This window comes from Mesoplodon bidens (assembly GCF_964165515.1).
Source record: "Mesoplodon bidens genome assembly, chromosome: 8".
NCBI lineage: Eukaryota > Metazoa > Chordata > Mammalia > Artiodactyla > Ziphiidae > Mesoplodon > Mesoplodon bidens.
Genome location: NC_138165.1, coordinates 4,026,595 through 4,054,134, shown reverse-complemented (window position 1 = coordinate 4,054,134; position 27,540 = coordinate 4,026,595). Strand labels below are relative to the sequence as shown.

At 37.2% G+C, this 27,540-nt stretch overlaps 1 protein-coding gene across 2 annotated transcripts in view; it reads left to right on the top strand.

The window, feature by feature from the left end:
* Positions 1-27,540, top strand: part of CNTNAP5 (contactin associated protein family member 5) — a gene marked incomplete at its 5' end in the record, with an annotated part of 887,048 nt that overhangs the window by 429,955 nt on the left and 429,553 nt on the right. The window contains one exon of one of the 2 annotated variants that reach the window (XM_081242026.1): positions 13,798-13,938. In XM_081242026.1, coding sequence (XP_081098152.1) covers positions 13,798-13,938 — 141 coding nt within the window. Of the gene's footprint in view, positions 1-13,797; positions 13,942-27,540 lie in introns of both variants that reach the window. The other variant, XM_081242025.1, reaches the window with a different exon arrangement.

The following is a 27,540-nucleotide window of genomic DNA, read 5'->3' as shown; positions in this document are numbered from 1 at the left end:
TCTATTTCTGTAGATTTGTATCTGGTACATAATACATACTCAGTAAATATTTAAGTAAATTTTAAAAGTTTATTTCTGTGCATTATAAAGATACCAATTTACACCCTACTTTTCTTCCCATAAGGCGTTCCTGATGGGTCACCATAGTCAGAGACCACCTATGGCTGCCCTTACTTTGGCTTAGTACTGCCCTAATAGACCTCCTCTTGGAGCTCAGACATGATTAAAGGACTGGCTGGACATAATACAACTTTTCATTGGGTGATCAAAATAACTACAGATCACAAGGGTAACTGTTTTGCAGATCATATCATGTGGTAGTATAATTGTTATTGGTCCTTTTTTTGGGGTTTGGTGGGAAAGTCAGTTGAAATACTATGGTAGAAAGAGAGAAATAAATGGAAGAAAATAAAATAAGGAAAAGGGAAATAAGTAGGTGCAAAGAGGAAATAAGGGGAAAACAATGGAAGAAAACAACCAAGCTCCTATTTTGTGTGGCATTTTGTGATTTTGTTGAGTCCCTCAAGCAGCCTAGTGAGGGAGATTATTACATTCTATACCACAGACATAAAAGACAAGAGTGACTAATGACCCTCCCATTCCTATTCCTCAAGTCATCGAGTAACAGAAACAGGATTTGAGTCTAGGTATGTGTAGCCAATCACCAGAAGTCATTCTGGTGACAGCATTTCTCTCTGAAGGAGGGATAATCTCTCAAGATCCAAGCACAGGCTGTGGTCCTTATCCTGGCCTCTGCATGTATATAAGACTTGAAACCACATTCCTTGGTGCCATTTTTCTGTCTAGTTTTAAATTAAAAATTTTTTGATCTGTGAACTTGCTAATTGCATGTTTCTCCAAGTTTTATAACAGTGAGATGTACATATTGAAAAGTAAACTAATTATGTAGAACATGATGAGGGGAATATGCCAATTCTAGTATTATACCCCAAATATTGTTTTTATTAAGAGGAAGTAAGAGAACACTTGATAAAATTCCTTATAGTATTATTTTAGCTGCAGTTAGGGGTGTGGTGGTAGGTTTTTAACTATTTAATAAGACATTCTGAGGACAGGTGAACTTAGGCTAAATGATTGTCATCATCAATAAAATATTATAAAGTGGCCCAACCTGAATACTCATAGGCCCTGAGGAGAGAGTCCTAATGGGGTCCACATAGCATAGTTCTAAATATTTCAAAAGTTACAAATAAGCTAACAAACAGTTGAATAAAATCTGTTCTACTTCCTTCTTTGACAAATGAACATCCCACATGTCCAAGCCCTGTCCACAGTGGAAACCCCCTTGGCCACTCCTGGGACCTACGTATGGGTCCGTGGTCCATCCTCAGGAGGACGGACAGTGGGGAGAATAGTTCAGGCCCTTAAAGCTGTTTCAGAGCTGTTCAGGCAGGAAACTCTGGGGAGCTGGGTAGGAAGATTAAGTTTAGGAGGGTGATGACAGCTTCCTATTGTCATTTCCCCTTGGTTTACAAACACCACCCCTATGAGGCAGGATGTGACCAGAGGTTGGTCAGAGGGGGGCTCTCTATGGTGTCAGCTCCACTGCAGGTGCCCTTCTAGCCTGAATGTAGTGGGTAGGGATATATTGCAGTTAGAATTTCCAATGAGTTCTTGCTCAAATGCTGAAATATACATGATTTATTCCATTATCCAATTTTTTAAATTAATTAATTAATTTATTTATTTTTGGATGCATTGGGTCTTTGTTGCTGCACACGGGCTGTCTCTAGTTGCAGTGAGCAGGGGCTATTCTTCATTGTGGTGCGCATGCAGCCTTCTCTTGTTGCAGAGTACGGGCTCAACACATGCGGGCTTCAGCAGTTGTGGCGCATGGGCTTAGCTGCTCTGTGACACGTGGGATCTTCCTGGACCAGGGCTTGAACCCATGTCCCCTGCACTGGCAGGTGGATTCTTAACCTCTGCAGCACCAGAGAAGTCCCCCATTATCCAATTAGCCTAAGGTTAAAATTTTGTAAATTGATTCAAACAAAAATGAATAAATAAATATGTGCTGAACCAATCAGGCTGTTTCAGACTCTGGTGTCTGTGAATCTGTAAAAATATATCCATTTAGAGAAAGGAACCCTAGACTAGCAATGGACCAGATTTCGGCCAGGAACAGCACTCACGGTAAGAATTAGAAAGATGGTCTGAATCCAGCCCCTGTTGTGAAACCTGCTAGTAGGTAGAGAGCATTGAGTGGCTCTGGCAGAGGAAATAGGAGGGGCTGATTTATGCTATTGAGAAACTATTGGAGGTTTCCACTACTATAACTTTCCATCACGTCTCCTTTTCTTCCCCATAGTGGGGACAGCAGAAGGCTCAACAAGTGCATGCCAGGCTGCCTAGGTTAGGGGCATATTGTGTCAGTGAGCCTGGGACTTTCAGTTTTAAAAATGAGGAAGTTTCAGGCCAACCAAGACCAGTTGTTCACCCTTGTCTTCATGGAGATGGTTCCTCAATGGAACTGGAATAGAAGTAGCTGGAGGCGAGGCAGTGTGTGTAGGACCAGAGGGGCTACAACTGCACCCCTGGGCTCTAAGGCCTTAGTCAAGCTGTTAAACCTCTGTATGCCATCATTTTCATCAGCTTTCAAGTGGAGTGAATAGTAATATATAACTAAAAAGTTAAAGAAAAAAATAGTGAAAGTAAGCCCTAAGCATAAGACCCGTTGTATAAAACTAGTCCATAAATGCCACTATATATTTTTTTATTATTGAAGTACAGATGATTTACAATGTTGTGTTAATTATTGCTGTACAGGAAAGTGATTCAATTATATATATATTCTTTTTTAAATATTTTTTTCCATTATGGATTATCACAGGATATTGAATAGGATTCCCTGTGCTGTACAGTAGGACTTTGTTGTATATCTACTCTCTATATAATAGTTTGCATCCCAAACTCCCAATCCATCCCTCCCCCACCCCACCTCCCTCTTGGCAACTAAAGTCAGTTCTCTATGTCTGTGAGTCTGTTTCTATTTTAAAACATTTGTGTTATATCTTAGATTTTTAGATTTCACATATGATATTATATGGTATTTGTCTTTCTCTTTCTGACTTACTTCACTTAGTATGATAATCTCTAGTTGCATCCATGTTGCTGCAAATGGCATTATTTCATTCTTTTTTATGGCTGAGTAATATTCCATTGTATATATGTAAGACATCTTTTTCTGTTCATCTGTTGATGGACATTTAGGTTGTTTCCTTGTCTTGACTATTGTGAATAGTGCTGCTATAAACATAGGGGTGCATTTATCTTTTTGAATTAGAGTTTTGTCTTGATATATGCCCAGAAGTGGGATTGCTGGATCATATGGTAGTTCTATTTTTAGTTTTTTAAGGAAGCTCCATATTGTTTCCACAGTTGAGAAACTATGGGGGGTTTCAAATATTGGCTGGAAATCGGGGGGTTCCAGTATTGGCTGCACCAACTTACGTTCCCACCAGCAGTGTAGAAGGGTTCCCTTTTCTCCACACTGTCTCCAGCATCTATTACTTGTAGACTTTTTGATGACGGCCATTCTGACTGGTGTGAAGTGGTACATCATTGTAGTTTTGATTTGCATTTCTCTAATAGTTAGTGATGTTGAGCATGTTTTCATGTGCCTATTGAAATGCCACTATTGTTATTACTAAAAGAAAACCTTATCTAAGAGAGATGCTGAGGCCAAATTCAACTGAAGTGTAAGGAGCAACAGCTGGGCTTGGGTCAGGAGCCAAAGCCAGGGTGGAGGTGGGTAGCTGTGGACCTGAAACACAGGCAGGAAGCATGGCCATGAATGAGTTGCTGTCAGAATCAATGCTTCCTCCTATTCAATGCAGGGTTGCATCTGGGTCAGATATCACTCACTCTTTTCCCTCCCAAAACAGAAATGAACAATTATATCATGCAGAAATAAAGGGATGCTGGGAATTTGTGAAAGAATAGGGTATAGAAGGAATAAAGAAGTGAATATAGGAAAACAAGTCACCTCATCTCAATATATAATCCCAAAGTAGGGACAAAAATAAGAGATAATATGCACTACACCCCCTTAAGAGTTATAGAGATCAGAAGTTCCAATCTGAGTCATTGATCAAACGAAACAGTCGAGCAGAAGCCAAAAATTGGTCACATGGGGAACAATTTGGACTACCCTCATCTTATTTGGCCCATTTAGTATTTTTGTTAACTATTCGAATTCAGGCCAATATTTAAAAATCAAGAGGTACCATCAGAAAATTGGGATTTCTGGTCCCATTTGAAATGGCAGAAATTCATCTACCTTTGACAGCCTTCCTCCAGAAGGGCCATGATCTCTATGTATAATTCAACAAACACCAAGCCGGTGCAAGTTTTAAAGTGTGGAAAAAAAAAAAGACAGCCGTTTGCATCCTTTTTCATATATTTTCCAGTACAAAATAGGCTATCAGAACAAAAGTGAGACAAATATTCACTAATGAGAAACTTCAAATGTATCAGAAATCCAAGTCTGACAGGAAAAGGAATCTTTAGAACAAGAAGACTCTCAAATTCAAACAGGGCCAGAGAAAAAACCCAATAAGGAGGAATGAACTCATTGCCAGAAAAGTAACATCAAAGACTGAAAAAGAGACAAGCAAATTCCAGACAATAGAAGAGGAATGAGATCAAAGGAAAAGAGAGTGGCAGCTACTAGGACCTCATACATTTAACATCAAAGTGTGTTTTCTCCTGGGATTCATCCAATTGGAGCCCACCTGTGACACCAGAAAACCCACCAGGTTCCCAGATGGACCAAGACACTCAGACTGTGAGTGAAACTTTACAATCTAACACCTGGTTTTGTTGACCACTAAGATCAATAAAAGGCTCACCATGCAATTTTCCAAGAGCAAACAAATAAGAAAAGTAAGAAAAGAAAGCAGCCACACTGACAAAAAAAAGGACAATAAGGTAAAGCGGTTTTAGAAGTAAATTGCTAATGCTCTTTTTTGATCTGATTCAACAATTAATTGTTGAATCTTTTATGTTTGAGTCATACCTCTTGCATTAAATATTCAAAAATGAACAAGATGTGGTCTGTGTCCTTGAGAAACTTTTTTTAGAGAGATTTACCAAAACATTCAACAAATATTTATTCAGCATCTATTATGTATCAGGCATCATTTTATGTGCTTGGAATATGTCCATGACAAGAACAAGCACCTACACTTGTGATGATTGTGTTTTAGCAGGAGAGGCAAACTATAAGCAATACCCATAACAAGTAAATAAATTACATGGTAAGAAAGATGACAAATGCTATAGAAAGAACAAAAATAGATCTAGGTAATGGGATTGGGAATTCTAATATTGAGGGAAACAGGTTGCAACTTTAGATATGTTGATCAGGGTAGGGATTATTGCGATGATGTCCCTTAAGCCAGGACTTTAAAAAAAATGTGAATTTGTCATATTGCTATCTGGAGAGAACTGGCTCAGGGCATCTGGTTCCCTTATAGTGACACAACTGTTTTGTGTTATAGGAGCCCATGATCTAATGGAAACTGGATTTCCAGCTCTCTGATGCTTATACTGAATGCCTTTGGGCTACTTCATGCAAATGATGTGCCCTGAAATATAATCTCTATTCAGTACCATCAGTATGTGCCCCATGATGAAATATGCCTGAGTCTGAATGGAAAAGCAAAATCATATCGTCAGTGTCCCAGACAAACAAATCAGTGAAAGAAGCGGTTTGTAGACTACAGCTAGGCTTGACTTAAAACAAAGATTAATTCAAGGAGACCCATTCAAGTTTAAAGGAAGTACAGGGGAAATTATAAACACAATAGAGATATATTTGTGAGATGTTAAAGAGAATAGTTTATACAACACAGCCACTGAAGTAACTGAGAAAAGCTCTGTAATTTTAGGGTAGACATTTAGGAAATCAAATAAATAAACAAAAATAAACAATACTTTTTAGAATGCCGACTGAATAAGAAGAATGCAGAAGAACGTGAGCCTGAAATATGCCTCCTACCCAAAGGACAAGTTACATAGAATTTGACACTCAACAGTTCAATGACCAGTTTTCCTAAATTTGAAAAAATTCATTGAAAATACATACTGATCAGATAGTTCTAGCAAGTTCTCTCTCTCTTTCTTTTTTTCTTTTTTCCTCTCAAATAAATATCAAGGTAGAAATGATCAAAGGACCTTTTCAAAGGAGGACACAACATATTTAGTTCCAGTGTTCTGAAAATCTGAAAACCAGAAGGAAACTTCTAAAAGACTTCAGAGAAAATGTGTGTTTATTAATTCAAAAAAGAAAAGTTACTCAGTTTAATTGCTATTGATGTAAAACATCAGTGTAAAATATAGCAAACTTCAGACTGTAAAATATTAGCAAAGTTAGTATCCATATAGTTTTTATTCAGAAATTGTTGAAAATAAGTCTGCAAAACACTGTTTGGGAAGAACCTCTTAACTGAGAAATTGCTGCTGGTAAGAAAAATCCTTCAAACAGCAAAGGCTACATGCCATGAGCCCTTCAAAATGTCTCAGGGTAGGAAATCCTTTTTTTTTAAATTGAAGTATAGTTGATTTACAATGTGTTAGTTTCAAGTGTACAGCAAAGTGATTCATATATATACATATGTATATATACATATATACATATGTATATATCTATTGTATATATCTATTATTTTTCAGATTCTTTTCCATTATAGGTTATTATTACAAGATATTGAATATAGTTCCCTGTGCTATACAGTAGGTCCTTGGTAGGAAATCTTTTAATTTTCACATTAATCCAATCAAGCTACATTGTTTATATGAGATCAGTATTATCATATCATATTATGTACGAGGAAAATGAATCACACAACAGTTAGGTATTTTACCCAAGGTCCCACAGAAGAGCAGATCCAGTTTTAAATCCAGCCAGAGAAGCTCCTGAAACAGTGATTCTAACCACTTCACTGTGAAAAGCTAAAGATGGATGTTGATACAGCTCAAAAATTTATGCAATTTTGTAACAAATTGCCACAAAATAGAATTTCTTTAAAAAAAGAGTTTCAAAGTAGAAAAATAGATTTGCAGATTAATTGATAATAATAATAGTTTAAGTAATCAAAATTCAAAACAAGTTGGGGTTGGAGAAAAAAACCCAACAAATCTGGGCTTCATAGACAGTAATCCAAAACTGTAGTTTGAAAAGCTAGATAATCACAGGTTTATCTTCCAAGTCATTTTATTAAAAAGACTAAAGAAATGAAAGTGAGTTACTTGTAGTGAGGTGGATGGAACTAGAGTCTGTCATACAGAGTGGAGTAAGTCAGAAGTAGAAAAACAAATACTGTATGCTAACACATATATATGGAATCTTAAAAAAAAAAAAGGTTCTGAAGAACCTAGGGGCAGGGCAGGAATAAAGATGCAGATGTAGAGAATGGACTTGAGGACACGGGAAGGGGTAAGGGTAAGCTGGGACGAAGTGAGAGAGTGGCATGGACATATATACACTACCAAACGTAAAATAGATGGCTACTGGGAAGTAGCCACATAGCACAGGGAAATCAGCTCGGTGTTTTGTGACCACCTAGAGGGGTGAAATAGGGAGGGTGGGAGGGAGATGCAAGAGGGAGGGGATATGGGGCTATATGTATACGTATAGCGGATTCACTTTGTTATATAGCAGAAACTAACACAACATTGTAAAACAATTATACTCCAATAAAGATGTAAAAAAAAAAGACTAAACATTACACAGTCTACATAGCAAAAAGCATAAAAGAGACAATAATCAAAAATTAACAAACAGTAGAATAAAGCAATATTGATCATCTTTATAATTATAGCAATACACTTAAAAGTTTTCTAGGAACTTCCTTGGTGGTCCAGTGGTAAAGAATGCGCCTTCCAATGCAGGGGACGGAGGCTTGATTCCTGGTCAGCGAACTAAGGTCCCACATGCTGTGGGGCAAGTAAGCCCACACGCCACAACTACTGAGCTCGTGCACCTCAATGAGAGAGCCCACATACCACAACTAGAGAGAAGCCCACGTGCTACAAGGAAGAGCCTGTGCCACAATGAAAGATGCTGCATGCCTCAACGAAGACTCCAAGTGCCACAACTAAGACCCAAAGAGCCAAAAAAACCCAAAGAATTAAAAAAAAAAAGAATATAGCATTATTCAAAATTTTTTTCTAAATTCCTTCAAGTGGTAAGTAGTCTCATATTTGCTTAATAAACAAACACCAGTCATATGATATGTGGTTTTCAATTAACACATGTATGGCAGAAAACACCAAAATGATTATTTTTTTAAAGTTGGAACTGGGGACAAAGATACCCAATTAAATTTATGTAAACTGAAAACAGGTAGAAAAATTAGTACCACTGAAAGTAAAAATCAAGATAAAAAGATAAAGGCTATTGTAAAGTACTAAATGTTGTGTTTTCTAATTAAAAACACCTATACTAAACATATATATATATATATGAAATAAAATATCAATCAAATACAAAAAACCAAAACAGTTCATTTCTAGCGGTTAGATGTTGACTGACACTGTCCTGACATGAGCTGTAGGGACTCAGAGGCCCTTTTCTGGGACTCAGAGGCCCAAGAACAAGGCTGAAAGAAGTGGTTATTGGTTTTCCAGTTACGTTGCTAGAAGAATAAACTAATGGGCAGAGTTCAAGGAGAAAAGCCGGTGTTGGGAACTTGGGTGAGACTCAGATGCCAACTGAACTCAGCAGGAGAAGAGCTTGAATATGATCAATGTTCAGTTTTTGCAAACATTTGCTATAATCATCCCAGTCATGCATAGCAGTGATCCTTGTGTGGATGGCTTGATGGACAGAAACATAGTTAAGAGCAAGATTTTGATTTTCATTCACAGAATTTTGATAAATCAGATAAAATTATGAATGCAAATGATCTGATGGATATAATTATTAATGTAAAATTAATAGGTATATACCAAGTATAGCCTACAAGTGTTTATGAAGTATTTAGAAAAATCAATACTATATACGCAGGAAAGAAAATCAGTAATATATGAAGCAAGTTTTTCCATTCTAACTAATCTGATAATGAACTAAATGAACTAAATCTATAATTCAGTAGTATAATTATAGCCTCAAGTTCTCAACTACATGAAAAATTTAAAATATAAAACAGGTTAAAAATTTAATCTCATACTCAAACGTGCAGAAATGCAATTTTGCTTCTTCTCCCTACCTGAATTCAATATGTGTATCGGTCCCTGCTTCCCCTGATAGCAGAAAAATCTAACCATGTTGATGAATGATAACTAGTTAATGCCTATTTAAAACTTACTGTATTATTGTATAAATACTGGGTTATATTGGGGTTTCTTCTTGCTCCTCCTTTTTGTTTCCATGGGCAGATGACTGTCTGCAGGCTTGTGGATAGCCCAGCATGGGAGTAAAGTGTCAGCCTCTGTAGCTGCTGTTCATGGTACCTGCAATGGGCTCAGGCTGTGAGGTCTAGTCACCTGGACACTTGGACCTCCGTATCAGCTACCAGCCTTTGACACACTTATATCCTCAGTCCATCCATATTACCCATCCTGTTCTCACAGCCCTGGGGACCTCAGTAGCCTACTTCACACAGTGCTTCAGTGATCAGGCCATTGAGAAGCAGCTCTCAGAAACTTCCATTTACTACTTCTCATAGTCATTGCTAACCTGTCTGTCTTCCAGCCAAGTTTTGCTCTGAGGCCATGCTGAATTTGAAGCCTCTTTAATGGGCTTACAGTCATCATTGTTGTAGGAATCAGGGGAGAAATAACTCCCTGTGTTTTCCAAAATCTATCTTGTGACCTCCGTCCTCATTCACCCAAACCTCATCAAATTTCAATCTCCCAGAGAGACCCAAAGAGCAGGTCCCACACCATGTAACTCTTAACTCTGCCAATTTTCTCCTAACATCCTCTACCCAGACTAGAAAGAGTTTTGCTCTCCTTTCATGTAATGGGAAATTACAGTTTTATAATATATACTATCCTCCATACTATTTCACTTAGAAAAGGCTCTAACCCAGATCCTTCAAATGCTTTTTTTTTGCTATTTAAAAGAAATGTTTTTTATTTTCTTCTCTCCTTTTCAAATATTGCCCCATGACTAATATTTTCCTAAATCACAGCTGAGTGAAGTAGAACATTATTTTTTTTGAAAATTGAGGAAGATGGTCAAAAAAATTAAAAGAATAAAATTTTCATTATATATAAATTATATATAGTGACATATTTATAATTATATAAATTATAGAAAAGAATAAGAACTTATATCCACACAAAAACCTGAACATGAATATTTACAGCAGCATTATTCATAGTTGTCAGAACTTGGAGGCAACGAAGATGTCCTTCAGTAGGTGAATGTATAAACAAACTGTGCTACCTACAGACAATGGAATATTATTCAGAACTAAAAAGAAATGAGCTATCAAACCATAAAAAGACATGGAGGAACCTTCAATTCCTGTTACTAAGTGAAAGAAGCCAAACTGAAATGGTTACATGCTGTATGATTCCAACAATATGACATTCTGGAAATGGCAAAATTATTGAAACAGTAAAAAGATCAGTGGTTGCCAGGGATTGGAGTCAGGGGCTGGGGGAGGGATGGATTGTCAGAGAACAGGATTTTTAGAGGAGGCAAACTATTCTATATGATACTGTACTGGTGGATGCGTGTAATTTTCCATTTGTCCAAACCCACAGAATGTACAATACCAAAAGTAAACTGTAATGTAGGCTCTGGACTTTGGGTGATGATGATGTGTGGTTGTAGGCTCACCAGTTGGAAGAAATAAACCACTGGTGGAAGCTGTTGGTAACGGGGGGTCCTGTGCATGTGTAGAGGCAGGGGTTATGTGGGAATCTCTGTACCTTCCTCTCAATTCTGCTGTGAAACTAAAACTGCTCTAACATAATAAAGTTTTTTTAAAAAATAAACTAAAGTAACAAATAGTCAACTTTATTTTAACCTTATAAATTTGATTTATACAATTACAAAAGGGAAGTGAATCTTTTTAAATCCACATGACTCAAACTGAAAACATTGGAATACTGCAATAAGTCAACAAGGAAGTTATCAGAGCAGTATTTTTACAAAGTATTTGTGGAATTAACAGGTTCATTTTTTTTCAGTTTTCCAGAATATTTCTCAAGAGTTATGAGTCATTTTTAAATAGAGTCAAAGATAAAACTCCCAGAGTTTTACTCAGAGACACATTTAGGCATGATCTAAACACTTGGCAAAAGAAGAAAACTAGAGCTCAAATTCATTTACTATTTAAAATATGAGCACATATACTTGAAGACAAATAGTGTGGTTCAATCAAAGAGAATCTATTAATTTCTGATCTATTAATATAATTCAACCCATCAATAGATTAAGTGTAAAATACCTTGTATTCTGTCACATGAATTTTTGAAAGACCAGTCAATAGATAAAACCGAGCATTCATTTCTCATTTCAAACAAACAAACAAGAAATAAGCAACTAAATAATTTATGTGTAAGTGAGATTAAAGGATATCTAATGTGATGTGGATTCAGAATTAGTATTCTATGTACTGGGAAATATACAAAAGTACTGTTCCTTTTTGTTTGTTTTTGGCTTTTTTCCAAAGTTCTATACCATAATTCTTATTTATTGTTGATCAAAAAGTTTTGGCTATATTTTAGAAAGTTTTGATCAGGACAGTGAAACAAAAAAAATGTATACAATTTGGCTTGAAAAGAGTAAAGTGTTTTAAATATGTCATCTGATTATTTCTTTGAAAAGTTGTATGAAATTAACTAAAATGTACATTATTTAATATACGAGTATCTGGATGGAGAAAACAATAGGATGCATATATAATTTACTTGATAAATGTTTAATTAATGAAAACAATTCATTTACACTGGAATTTGAGACATAAGTGATATATAACATTATATTGGTTTCAGATGTATTACATAATGATTTGATATTTGTGTATATTGTAAAATGATCTCCACACTAAATCTATTTAACATTCATTACCACACATAATTACAACACTTTTTTCTTGTGATGAGAATTTTTAAGAGCTATTTCCTTAGTAACTGTCAAATATATAATACAGTATTATTAACTATAATCTCCACGTAGTACATTACATCTAGTGACTTATTCATTTTATAACTGAAAGCTTGTACTTTTTGACCTTCTTCAGCCATTTCGCCCACTCCCCACTCCCCCACCTCTGGCAACCACAAATCTGTTCTCTTTATCTATGAGTTGTTCGCATTTTTGTTTTGTTTTGCTTTTTAGATTCCATACAATGTAAATTTTTAAATGCTTGAAATTCACTGGAATTAAGTTAATGATGAATATGTGAACGAGAGAAATAAAATAATAACCTTAAGTGAAGGGCCTTACCAAAAATATTTTGAAAATAGAAAAAGACACTGGGTTCTTGTATAGGAAGACGAAATATTTCAAAAATGTTTATTCTTCTCCAAGTAAATGTGTTTATGGAAATAACAAATCCTCAAAATTCCAACAGATTACTTTAAATACAATTATTTTGAAATTAAACTTTAAAATTAAAGACAAAAATATCAAATAATCATCTAGAGTAAAACAATGGTAAATAGAAGTAGGCAGCAGGATTAATCACTGTTATCATATATTACAATGTATAAAGAAACAATTTTTAAAAAATAGTGTGGAACTTATGGGGAAAAAAGTAGACAACTGGAAGTAAGCTTTGCTTTATCTGTAGCTATTCATATGAGGCGAAGACATTATGATTGGGAGAACAAATCTTCCTGAAATACACTAAGCATTCAAGTAGTTTAAATACATGCTAAAGGTAACATTTCAAAACATTGAAGAAAAACTGGGTTACTTATTAAATAATGTTGGGATAAACATGATTAAAGAAAATATTCTGCTTCTCTTGTATAATAGGAGGAATATTCATACCAAATCAGGTTTGTTTTTGAAAGAATATTTCCATTCCAAAAGTAATTTGTAGTAATTTTTACTGGAAAAAAAAAGTGGTAGAGGAAACTGGTAACCCATATCCTTCCCAGAGACAACTATCATTAATAGTTCAGTGTATTTCTTCAAGTCTAAATTGTAAGCACATGTTTTGTTGTTGACATCATACTTTATACCCAGTTATAACTCCTGCATTTTTCAATCAACATTCCACCCATTTTCCACTTTATAACAAATGTTTACTCAGCATCATTATTAACTAAGTAGGAGTCTGTCATATCAATTCTCGATTTTTTCCTCCATTTATTTAAATGTATGGGATATTTGAATTGTTTCCTATTTTTCGTCTTTATAAAAGGAATTTGGGAACAACTGTGTTCATAAGGTGTTTTTGGTACAATGCAGAATAAACTAGGTCTGAATAGTGGTATATTTTGTTTGTCCCTTGGTTTTTCTTTGTACGCTCTCAGATATTTGCATAAGAGATAAATATAAAGATGTTGATTTTCTTTTCTTTTTTTCCTCCTTCTGTAAATTATTGTTTTATTTAGTATTAGAAGGGTTCAGAAAGGAAGTAAAACAGTTTTGTAAAATAAGCTCTTAAAAAGCAAGCAATTATAGTTATTTTTACGTGGCCTAATCAGTATCCTTTTAAATGTGTAATCAAGTGGCATCTATAATTATTTGAGCCACTTGGCTCATGCTACAGTTGAATCTTCTGAAATTCACTTGCTTACTTTCCTTTTCCTGTTCATTCAGAGCTTATAACTAAGAGTTGACTTTTTTTCTTTCTCATAAAGCTTAGTTTTGGAGGAATTCCAGTACCAGGCAAACCTGGGACCTTTTTAAAGAAAAACTTCCACGGATGTATCGAAAACCTTTACTACAATGGAGTAAACATAATTGACCTGGCTAAAAGGCGGAAGCATCAGATCTACACCGTGGTAAGTCAGCATCCTTCTCAGCTTGATGGTTTCTAACACTTTGGGGTAAGTCTTGCTTTCCCCATCCTAACTTGACCCCTTCTCATAATATGTTTACATTACACTCTTGGAAGTCTTATCAGAGTCCCAGGTGAAACTGGAGGCAAAGCAGGGACTGAATTGGTGTGAATTGTGTTTTGGGGAGAAATAAATACATTAGAGGCACCTACAGAATTCTATCTTCCTGGCTGTGAGCTTGTGCCATCTGTGGGCAGGGTTTGCAGTCTACACTGGACTGACATGGATCTCTTTGTTATCGCTGGGAAGTGCAACAGTAGAACCACAGATTCTATATCTTCGGAATTATATATTTGTCTACTTATTGTTGTTAAAAAATAGGACATTTTGAAGAAGAGAGGTTACATTTTTGGTGTTTTTGAGATTCCCTTTGTACTACTTATTATGCTGTCAAGTTAAAAAAAATTAATTAATTAGTATTTGTTTTCCCCCAATAGACCATGAGTTTCATGAGAACCAGGCTTTTTCTTTTTCACTACTGCATTCACAGTACTGGTGCTTTGCACATAGTAGATGATCAATAATGGTGTGGACATTTCCAACTATAATTGTGAATTTGTCTATTTCTCTTTCCAGTTCTATCAGTTTTTGCCTCATATATTTTACAGCTCTCTTGTTTGGTACAAACACAGTGTTGATAAGGATTGCTATATGTTGCTAGTGGATGGCCCCTTTTATCATTATATAATGTTCTTCTCACTTTATGATAATTTTCTTTGCTTTAAAGTCTACTTAATCTGATATTAATATAACCTTTCTTGCTTTCTTTTGTTATATATTAGATAGATAGATAGATAGATAGATAGAGATAAAAGTAAAAGAATGGAAGAAAAAATATATAAATATAAATATATATGCCTATATCATATTTGAAGTGAGTTTATTGTAGACAGTAAATAGTACAGTCATGATTTTTAATCCACTCTGTCAACCTCTGTTTTTTAATTGGTGCATCTAAACCACTTACATATAATGTTAAAGTTATTGATGTATTAGAGCTCAAATGTATATTTTTGTTTCTTTTGTCTGTTCTCTCTTTTTTTTTATTTCGTTTCTCTACCTTCTTGTGTGTTTCTTGAATGATTTTCAGGACTCTATTTTGATTTATCTTGTGTTTGAATATATCTCTATGTATAGCTTTTGTTAATGGTTTCTTTAGGCATTATATTATATACATATAATTTATTATAGTTTACTGATATTTCCTCAATTTTAGTGAAGTGTAAAAACCTTACATCCCTTTAAGTTCCTTTACCTTTCCCTGTTTATTATATAACTATCTTAATTAAGTTTATTATATAATGTTCTTAATTATTATTTTCTCCCTATATTTTTAGAATCATATCAGTATTTTTTTTTCAGCTGTTGAAGTTGTTGGTATGTTAGGGCTCAAATGTGTGACAGATTCAACCATCAAACATAATTTAGAAATCTCAAGAGAAAAAGTAAAGTATATTGTATTTACTCATAGTTTTGCTTATTGTTGTTCTTTCTTCCTTCCTGATTTTCCTAGATTCCTTCTTTTGTAATCTCTTTTCTGTTTAAAGAACTTCCATTCTTTTAGGGTGTGTATACTGATGACAAATTCCCTAACTTTTCCTTCATCTTATAATGTCTTGATATCTCTTTCATTCTTGAAGCCTTTGTTCCCTGGACATAAGATTCTGGGTTCCTAGTTGTTTTCTTTCAGCACTTGAAAAATGTTGAGCCACTCAATGGTTTCTGGTGACAAATAAATACACTGTTATTTGATTTTTTCCTCTACAGATAAGATGTAATTTATTTCTTACTGCTTTCAGTATTTTTTTTTTTTTTTTTTTTTTTTAGTTTTCAGAAGTTTGACTATGATGTGTCATGGTGTGGACTTCTTTAGGTTATCCTATTTGGGTTTCACTGAGTTTCTTGAATCTGAGGGATTACATCTTTCACCAAACTTGGGAAGTATTCTGCCATTTATTTGAGTATTTTTTCAGTCATTTTCTTTCTCATCTACTTCATGAATTCCAGAGATATGAATGCTTGATCTTTCCTTATAAAATCACAGGTCCCTGTTCCTCTGTTCATATTTTTCTCAGTCTATGTTGTTTGTTGTTCAAATTAGGTAGTTTTTATTGTTAGAGTTTCAAGTTGATTAATTCTTTTTCTTATTCCCTTCCTTTTGTTATTGTGCACATTCATTATTTTCTCATGTCTGATATTGTATTTTTCAGTTCTAACATTTTCATTTGATTCTTCTTTACATATTCTATTTCCTTGTTAAATAAGACTCTCTATTTTTTAGTGAGACTTTCTATTTTCTTATTTGTCTCAAATGTGCAATTGTTATTTGAAGGATTTTCATTTTAATGACTCCTTAAAAGTATTTGTCAAATAATTCTAACATCTTTGTCATCTCAGTGTTGGCATCTACTGAATGTCTTTTTTGTTTGTTTGTTTTTGTTTTTGTTTTGGCTGTGTTGGGTCTTTGTTTCTGTGCAAGGGCTTTCTCTAGTTGTGGCAAGCGGGGGCCACTCTTCATCGCGGTGTGTGGTCCTCTCACTATCGTGGCCTCTCTTGTTGCGGAGCACAGGCTCCAGACGCGCAGGCTCAGTAGTTGTGGCTCACGGGCCCAGCTGCTCCGCGGCATGTGGGATCCTCCCAGACCAGGGCCCGAACCCGTGTCCCCTGCACTAGCAGGCAGACTCTCAACCACTGCGCCACCAGGGAAGCCCCCTGAATGTCTTTTTAAATTCAATCTGAGATCTTCCTGTTTCTTGGGATAACAAGACATTTTTTACTGTAACCTGAACATTTTAGGTATTATGATGAATCCTATTTAATCCTATGTTTTAGTTGTCTTCCTCTGACACTGTTCCAGTAGGGGAAATATGGGTTTTGCCTCAATACTGCTAGGCAGTGGTAGAATCCAGATTTCCCACTAAACCTCTATTGACAAGGGAGGCTCCTTGTTACTCCTAGGTGTAGAGGGGTGAGCATTCTGGTTCCCTGCTAGTTCTTCATGGATACTCTCTGACTGGGAGGGGTAGGAAAACCTTGTTACTCCTTTCTGTGTGACTTCCAGTGACATCACAGCATGTGCGTGTTGGAGGGGGGACTCTGATGGTTAAAGTTCTGACTGTCTCAAGCCATCTCTGGCACCATGCCTGCAGGGAGTGGGTGGGTTCCCTCATTACTGCCTGGTGTGGGGGGAGGTGAACATCAAGGCTCCACTAGGCATGTGGTCACCATTGATACTAAGGGGAGAGGCTTGCTACTATGTGACAAGGAATAAAATCCAGGCTCCATACTTGGTCTCCATTGACATCTCCCTGGCTGGAGGTTTTGAGCACCTTGTTACAGTATGGCTGGATGGTAGTGTGGCCATAGTTTTTTTTAAGTTTTTTTGTTGGCTGGTATAGAGCAGTTATTGTCTAAATGTATTCTGCCTTATTCTGTTGTTCCTTTCCTGGCCCTTGGATTTGAAAGACGAGGCTTCTAAATGGGGGCTAATATTTTGTCTGCCCCAGTTGGTCTCTCTGGGTTGCTGGCTCCTTCAGCAGCAAGGCTATGCTATAGAAGCAAAAGAAAAATCTAGGGAAACCTCCAACATTGCACCTTGGGTCTCAAGATCCTAGTACATGCTTGCTTTCTTCTTTCCACCATTTAGAGTCTTCCTAAATTTTCTTTATATATAATGTTCAGGGTTTTTTAGTTGTACTTGGTGGGAGAAATAGAGGAAATCACATTACTCCATCTTCCCAGAAGCAGAAGTCCATTAAACTCACATTATTTTAAAACCTTTCATAAGAGTAGGCCACCCTATAATTGACAGGCAAATACTGATTTTCCTTGCAATCTGGTCATTGGACTACCTGGCAAACTGCAATTTAAATGACCTTGAGGTCTACTTTTCCCTTGATAAGTTTAACCTGTAATAAGTATTTTATGTTTGGGGGTTCCATATGTTAACACAATTTTTTAAAGTAGTTATTGATTTCCAGGGTGTGAAACAGGCTTGCTTGAGGACAATCACACTTGGGTTGATGGTTGTAATGTTTTAAAGGGTTGTCCCTGGCTCAGGCTCAAGACTCTTGATGATGTTACCCACATGTACTAAAGTTGTTCATTATCTAATTAAACTAAGCACTAGCTTGCTAATGATATTTTGCTTGAGTCTAGATAAGGAGACTTGAACCATGGAAATCATATTCATACCCATTACTCTCCCATATTATTCCCCCAAAATATTTCATAACATACCTGTTTCATTGAATTTAATCTGCTAAAACGGTGGGCTCAAACACTACTAGGAGTTTGGCTTAGACTGATGTCATGAATATCAACACACCCGAAAGGCAGGACAGCATTAACTTCATTGTGACAAGAGTTGGTGAAACAAATTTAAACCACAAGGAACTGAAGAAAACATTGCTCACTTTCATTGTTCAAAAACTGGGCCTCAAAAGTGTGACACCCTGAGCCTTAGATATAAATAACTGCAATTCCTATTGTTACCGAGTCCAAGCTTGTACTGCTCACCACATGATTGGCCAAAAAATCTAGAGACAAAGTGTTGGGACAAGGAAGTGTGACTTTATTTGGAAAGCCAACAGACAGAGAAGATAGTGGCCTCGTGCCCCAAAGAACCATCTTCTCCAAGTTAGAATTCAGGCTTCTTTTATACTAAAATGGGAGGGAGTGTGGCTGGTTGGTGCAAACTTCTTGGTGTCAGAATCCTTTGTTCTTGCAGCCATCCACTTAGTTCAGGGCATGATATTCCTGTAACCTTCCAATAAGACAAATGTTATTCTATGTTCTGCAACTTTTTATCTATATTAATGGAAAAGTGTTATAAGTTTAAAGCTCAGAGTCTTGAGAATGGGATATCCTGTATGTTTCAGGCTATGGGCAACATTCTTAACTTGTAGCAAAAGCAGTAGAATACAAAGGTTAAAGTAAAAAAAAAAAAAAAAAAAACAGATCCAATATGGAGTCAGATTTGTTCTTCTCTATTATACTGTGGCAACATTCATAAAAATAACTCCAAACATACATTACATGTTAGAAAATGTATTAAATGATAAGATATATTAAATAATAAGTCACTGAATATACAGAGCAAAAAATGGGGAACTCAGGGAGAACAAGGAGAAAAACATGAATTTCTGAATATTGGTGGCCTTCATCATCTCCTTTTTGGAGAGAATCACTAACCACAATTGTAATAAATGTTTCATTGATTTTTAAGCTACTGGAGCACTTACCAAGCTGCCTAAAACTTTGCTACCACACTGTATTACTCAGAGTTTAATTGACAGTGTCGTTAATATGAAGCACAAAGAATCCATTTATCACTAATGTACTTGGGGAAAAAAATCTCAGGAAAACTGTTTTACTTTGCATGTAAAGAACCTTTAGTTTTAAGCTTCTCAATTTAAAGGGGGAAAAAAACATTATTTTTCTTCCAAATTGCTTCTGTTTCCTTGCTTAGGTGAAAATTCCTATTACTAGAAACACACACACACACACACACACACACACATTTATATACCTAATATTTTTCCTTTAGGAATTCCATGTGGGAAGGAATGGTTTGCACTGTTAATTACAAGTACAAACTCTTTTATTCCCCTACTCAGGCTTAAGGTTTCCCCAAAGATACGGTACCAGCTACAAAAATCAGCTTTGTTCCAAGCCACTAAGCCACAGCTGTGCTAAGTAAGGACTTTTGAGAGGGATGGTGTTTTTGTCGTTTTCCAGTGTTCACAGACTCTCTCACATTTATGGAGTGTGGGGAAGTTCAGAGTTGAGCAGGAAGTTCAAGGAATCCACAAATCAGGCAGCAAGAGTAAGGTGATACCCATCAATTACAAAAGGTGATTCAAGACTTAGAAGCACCAGCCTTGGCCTCATCCAGCACAAATCTCTCCAGCAGGCTGCATTTATGCAGCATCGTCATTGCAATTTGTCATTCCTTTCTCGTGGGACCTGCCCACCCCCTGGAGATTTAACATCTGTTCCATGGGGATAATTCAGTTTAGTCTTCATAGCTTGATTTGACTACAAGACAACCTTACACATCCCGAGACGCAGTAAAACTAAGCACCTCACTATTCTACCTCAAATCTCCCACCCTATGCTAACACAGCACCATATTACAAACAATCAGAAAATAAATGGCCCATTGAAGTGTGTGTACAGTACCTGTAATGTGAATTATTATATACATAATATAAGAAATATATGCCTTGCTAGTTTCCTGAAAATGATTAATTTCATAGCTTCCACTTCATAAGAAATGATGCTTTCTTGGAGCTCTCCTTTGGGAGTGTTGCATCCCCTCTCCCAGAGTTGGCTTAATTGTAGGTGTTAAAATGATTATTTCTCATTTAAAAGAAAGGCATAGGAGAAATGCTCATATACCTTGACTTTGCCTTCAGTGGGAGAGGAGATAAAGGCAAACGGCCATTAGCAGGACTGTGGTTATAGAATTGGCTTTGGAGTTAATTGACAATGTAAATCTGCTCCTGTGCCTTTGTCTCCAAACAACTGGATGGGTGATGGCTAAAGCATGTATGATGATACCCCCAACTTCATGGCTGAAATTGCTAAACCCTCACCAAATGCATTTCCACTCAGCCTAGAGGGAAGCCTCGCAGTCTTCTCAATCCACTGTGCCTGGCAACACCAACAGTTACATAATTGTTGATAAATCACTTAGATTCCTAATCTCACTCAACAGCTCACTCAGCTATGAGACCTTGGGCAATTTACCAAACCTCAGTATCTTCATATATGTAAAATGCGACAATTATAGTCCCTACCTCAACCTGTTATTGTGATGATTAAATATGTGTTTAACAAAATGTAAGGTCCACAGTAAGCACCCAATACTTTGAAGGTATTATTAAGGAACATTTCTACCAATCCATTCAACTGAAGTTGGCATGCAAACCAATATTTGTTTGTCATCTTAAGTATATAATCAATGACTCACATAGAGATTTTGCATTTTATGACCCTAACAAATAATAAAAATAGATTGGAGACAGCTCAAGTTTTGCCTCCTGAATCTGAAGTTTAGTTTATTCCCACACTGTAGAAATCTTGAAGCACGTTTTGGGTAAATATATTGAAAACTTATCGATCTCATTCATCTGAGGAAATTTAATGACTAGCTTTAGTCCAGATTTGGTCAAATGATGGACTCCTTTAACATAAGGCATTTAAGGAAGATGTTGCCCAGTGGACTTGGGTGTAACAGGCATACTAAGTGGGCTTTTGTGAATGTTGTGGTCTTCTGTTTGCATCTCTGCTGCCGTGCAACTCGTTGAGTGTGGTTGTTTATTTTTTAAAGCTCTGAAGAAGCCAAGATATAAGGATAAGTGTACACATGAGAGCACGTACACATTCACATCTGCGTACGTGCATGTGTCCGTGAACATACACATATATAGTGACAACAACCTTTTTCTTACCTGCCTGTGACCCAGAAGCTCATGAAAATCTCTCAGAGAAAAATTCCCAGTGTCTAGTGAAAACTAATCTCTTCAGTTTATCCCTGGGATCACGTTTCATCTCTGTGAGTATGCTCCATGATAAATGATGCATTCCCTTGATGGAAGAAATTATTTTAAAAAGCAGCTAACCTATCGAGTCTTCTCTCTCCACTTTCCTGCCATTTGAGCAGTCTGACATTCACATCACCTGCTTCTAGGTCATATGCTCCTGATACCCTTGAAAAAATTATTTTTAAATTGTTAGCTTCCAGAGAAGTGGCTTTCTTTCTGTCTTTGGGCAAAGTGAAACTAAATAGTTTCAAGGTCATTTAAGGAATAATGTGACAAAGTTAAAAAAAATAACAATGAAATCATCATCCTGTCTGAAAATGATTCTACCTTAAATCAGTGTTATGACTTTCTTTTCTAAGGTGACTGTTTCTTAGCTCGATTGTTATTTGATGTTATTAAAGAAAACATCTTTAGAATGTTAAAAATATGCATTTCTATGTGTTATTGATGTCATTTGGAATATACAGAAGACCTAACCAGCCAGAGAGAAAAACACTGTTCTCATCTACACGTATTTCATTTTCAGGTTTTAATTGTATATTTGCTATAACATAGCCCATATTTATTGACAACTTTATATCTTGCCTTCCATGGTTAATGTTTTTCTTAAAGTATTTTCTGTGTCTTTAAAATTGTTACTAAACCTTTTAAATCTCTTTACAAATGAATTTCTACATTAAGTCCATTCACCACAGTTCATTCAAGATCCTACTGCATTAAAGTTTGAGTTGTTTGAATTTTTATTGACTAAAATAATATTGCGGTTACAAACAGAACACTGAAATAATTTTCTGAAATTTAGAATGGATCACCCGAAATAAAGATTGTTGGGTCAGTTATTACGCATTTTTGGTTCAATTCATACTGTTGAAGTCTGTACCAGTTTCCATACCCACCCGCTGTGTAGGAGGGAACCACTCCTCCTACCAGTTTTACCTCCTGCTTCCCTGCCATTTGAATATGCAGATGCCTTTTGAAAAATGGAGCTAAATGAAAGTCGAAATCAACTCAGGTGCTGTCCTTCTCTGCAAAACTTCCAACTAATGAGCTGAGCGTGTTCCGTTTTTGCTTTTTCCCCCCATAATAATGACCATGACTGTCCCTTCCTTTGAAGACATCTTCTTTCAAGAACTCTCTTAGAGACTATGCCACAAATCACCATGGTAATGCCAGAAGGGCAGTAAATGGAAGGATGACAGATGGACCCCAGTCATATTAGTTCGTCTGTCCTGAAATGTCTGTGAGAGGTAGGCAGGGGCAGACGTTATTATCCACACTTTCTGCTAAAAGATACTTTATGCTCAGGACTGGGGAAAGTCAATGATATATAGTCAGTGGCCATGTCATTCACAGCCTTCTTCCCTCTCTGTTGGAAAGCACTACACCATCAGCTTTTATTCATTTTTATTATACCGCTCTTTTTTCCTAGGGTCCTGAATGACTTTCATGTCAAGGTGAAAAAATAAAGGGAAATTTGGGCAGATGTGTGAATAGCACCGCTTACCTGGGAATTGGAGACGATCTATCTATCTTCCAGAAATGGCCCCTTGTGGTTTGCTAATTGCCAAATACACCTCTCTTGGGTATCTCTTGCAATGTAGAAACTTTGGGCCAAATCCTTGCCTTTGGCAAGAGGAAGAAAGATGGCAACGGAGGTCAGAGTGTCTGGGAGGAGCCTATCTCCTTACACCAAGATGGCTATGATCTTGGCAGGAGCTGCTACTCGTCACATGGCTCTCAGCATGTCCGGTCTCTGGCACTGGCTGTCAAGCTCTTCCTCCTGGGCTTAAGGAGATGACTGAGAGTTCTGTGTAGGGATTAAGTTCCTCCCCAGAAACTCTGCAGCCAGTGGCTCTTGTATTCCTGCAAGACAGATGGCAAATTTCCTGCTTGGGTTTTGAATCCTTTATAAATCATCTCCTCACATCTATAGGTTGATTTCCCAGTTTCTGACCATGACTTCTTTTCTAGCCAGGCCCAGAATATTTACTCTTTCTGGAATTCACTCTGTGCATCTCCTCCTCTATGCCTTGCCTTTTCATTCTGTGTTTCTCCCATATTCACTGAGCTGCTTTTCTCCATCACTCCCTGTTGGTTCAGCCACAAACTCACCATCTTTCTCCAAGGTCACAAGTAGGGCCAACATCTTAAACCGGGGTGATACTCAACATGTTTCACTGACTCTCAGAAGTGGAGCAGGGTCCTGGAACCCCCAGGCTGTGTGGACCATAGACCCTTTAGTTGCTGCAGGGAGGCCCAGGGGAACTGGAAGCCAAACAGGCAATCCTACATTCCAGGGAGAGACTTAAGCACTCTGAGGCTAAATAGCCAAAATTAGGAAGTTTCAAAGTTATAAAATTGGAACCACCAATAGGGTGTACTAGTGTGAACCTGCTGTGTCCCTGCCTTGCCTGTGTTAACTTCAGTAGATTGTCTGTGGCTTCCTGGAGCACAGGGCTAGGAAGAAGCATGGGACCAGGTCCAGACTGGGTAGAAGAAGATGCTATGATTCCTCGGCAGAATTCATCATGGGATTGGGAAAGGAGTAGTATGGAATCTGCTCTGTGTACTGGCCCTGTCCAGGCACATTCCTGATCCCACCTTCTCCCCAGGACATCTTTCAAACTCTCAGGTCCCTTATACTTTCCTTGCTGTGAACCTCACACTTACACAACTTAGCACTTGATTCACCACCATCCTCAAAATACAATTATTGAGGATCTGCTATATTCAGAGAAAGTGATCCTGCCTTCAATGGATGGGAAACTTTTTCTTTAAATTAATTTTTATTGGAGTATAGTTGCTTTACAATGTTGTGTTAGTTTCTGCTGTATAGCAAAGTGAATCAGCTATACGTATACATACATGCCCTCTTTTTTGGATTTCCTTCCCATTTAGGTCACCACAGAGCATTGAGTAGAGATCCCTGTGCTATACAGTAGGTTCTCATTAGTTATCTATTTTATACAGAGTAGTGTATATATGTCAATCCCCATCCCTCAGTTCATCCCACCCTCCCTTCCCCCTTTGATATCCACAAGTTTGTTCTCTACATCTGTGTCTCTATTTCTACTTTGCAAATAAGTTCATCTGTATCATTTTTCTAGATTCCACATAATGGGTGGGAAACGTTTAACCTCTCTCTGCCCCCAGCATGCACACAGTGGGTACCAGATCACCATTTCAGAACTCAGAATCCAAACCTGATGCTCTTACCTAGGACAGGTCCTCATACCTGCTTGTTGCTCTCCTGGCTGTCATTTTGATTGTCACCCCTCTTCTGCTCATTTGCCTTTTTGGTTTGACACTTTTTGTTCGTTTTACCACCTTGAGACCTCTCAGTAATCCTGCTTCTCCATTTGTTTTTACAGTCTTCTCTTTTCTTTTTTTGTATTTTTAAAAATTTGTTATTGATTTATAATGTTGTGTTAATTTCTGTTGTACAGCAAAGTGATTCAGTCATACATATATATACAGTCTTTTTTAATATTCTTTTCCATTATGGTTTATCACAGGCTATTGAATAGAGTTTCCTGTGCTCTACAGTAAGACCTTGTTGTGTACCCATTCTCTATATAATAGTTTGCACCTGCTAATCCGAAACTTCCACTCCATCCCTTCCCCTATGCTCTTCTGCTTTCTGACTTTGACTAGATACCCTGTCCTCCACCTGCAAGGCCCACCTGCAAGTGCTTCTGACTGCCATACCCTCAGCCATTGCACACTATTGGCCAGACTCAAACCTAGTTTACAAGAGTTAAGAAAAAATGATTGAGCTAGCAGTCAGGAAAAACTTCATGAAGGTGATGAAAGGGTAGGAAATTGCTGTGAGCTTTGAAGAAAAAGACACCTCTTAGAAAATGCCAAGTTCTTAGGAAGGCAGGACCAGCCAGATCATGGTATATGCACCAGCTCCAGGTGGGGGCATAGTATTACTCAGAAACAGTGTATTTTATTCTAGCCTAGCTCTTTGCAAAAGTTTTTCCTATCACTCTGAGTATTGTGTAAGTTTCACAAAAAAAGCATATTTTTTTCTGTGTCACCCATAGTGTTGAATACTTGATGGTCAGGAAATGTACATAGAGGAAGGCACTCTGTATTGAAGAGATTATGATCTCTGAAGACAGTGAGAATAAATCCCCGCATTAACACCTAATATCTATAGAATCTGAACAAAGTTACTTAATCTCTCCGTGCTGCAGTGTCTTCATCTACAAGGTAGAAATCATCATACCTACGTCACATATGTACCTTGACTCCTGGGATAATGTAGGCATTGAATCACTAAGAGCTACTAATATCATCATAATGATTTTTACTGTCCTACTTTACTCACCATTTCTCATTGTATATTCCCCATGAAGACCGTAGTCCTAGGATTATGTCTATCCTGTTACATAAATGGCCTTCTACGAGTACAACCCTAAAGATTTTAGATCAGTGATTATTCATATTTCAGGGGGCTCACACCCTTTAAGCAGATAAAGAAAGCTATAAACACATTTTATTTTGCATAACATTTTGGAGGCATATAGACACTCCTGAAGTCTATCCACAGGCAGCAGGGCAAGAGCTTAGCTCCAGATTCGGAGAATCATAGGTAAAATTAAACTTTTTCTCTGTCTTTATACATTCCAGGTAGTCTTACATAAATGTCCCTTGTTGAATCACCACGGCCCTGAATAAGTAGGGGACTGACACTGTATCTGTTCCTTGTGGGACAGCGGGGCTGGCTTCTTAGAAACGCTTCACCTTTTGTCACAGGATTTAGAAGACACCTCTATCTGTCAAGGTCCGTGTTGTCTGAAAGGAAAATTTTAGTAGCTAGTAGAAAGTGGTTAACTACTAAACTGGATAAAAGATGACAGTAAGGGGTCCAGAAATAGCGAGTGTGAAAAATCACGTACTTCATCTAGGCTGAGAGTGTGGACAGAGAAGGAAGTGGGGGCCAGGAGAGCTCCCCCTGCCCACCTTGCAGGCTGAGATCTGACCTTTCGTTACCAGGGTAGCCTGCAGCCTGCAGATGGCCGAGAAGTTTGTCAGAGAGAGCCACCTGTGGAAGCTGCCACCAGTGGGAGATGTGTGGGCTGGAGCTCACCTGTGCAGCACTGACTCACCATCCATTAGGACAGGAACCCAGACAAGTGCCTGCTAAACGCCATGGCCCTGCAATGGCTCTCTAGCGCCCTCTACCAACCAAGCCTAGACATAAGAGAAATGCTTACAGGGTACAACTACAGGGACACAAGCAGAGTGTCTTTGCAGCTAAAACTTTGATGTGGATAACTGTCACCACCTCTTATCTCTTTTCCTCCTTTTAAGATCTAGGTTAAAAATGAGAGGCCCTACAACATATTTGAACTGCCATAGTCAGTGTGTGCTTGTGTACTTGGTTAGATGTGTATGTGTGTGTGTATACACATGTATGCCTCTGCACCTACACACACACACACACACATTTTATTTTCTTTAGATACAAAAAGATAAACACTAAGTACTTTTGATTTTTTTTGTCTTTTTTCTTTACAGTTTTGAGAAAGAGATAGAATCTTTAATTTGGGGATAAACACAAAGTACCCTTTAAACACACACACACACACAGAAAAACGTGCAACTAGTGACTTCCCTGATGGTCCAGTGGCCAAGACTCCACGCTCTCAATGCAAGGGGCCTGGGTTCGATCCCTGGCCAGGGAACTATATCCCATGTGCCACAATTAAAGATCCCGCATGCCACAACAAAGATCTCGCATACCGTGACTAAGACCCCGGGGCAGCCAAACAAACAAACAAACAAACAAATAAATAAATAAAAATTTTAAAAAAGTGTGCAACTAGACCAAATTTTGACAGAATGATAATTCTTGATCCTCTCCAAAGAGACAATTTGTTGTGCTCATGACTGTTGCCCACAAAAAATAAAATAAAAGCGGAAAAAAGAGACAAAAAAAGAAACGAAAGGAAAAGAAAAGAAAATGAGAGGCCCTAGATGT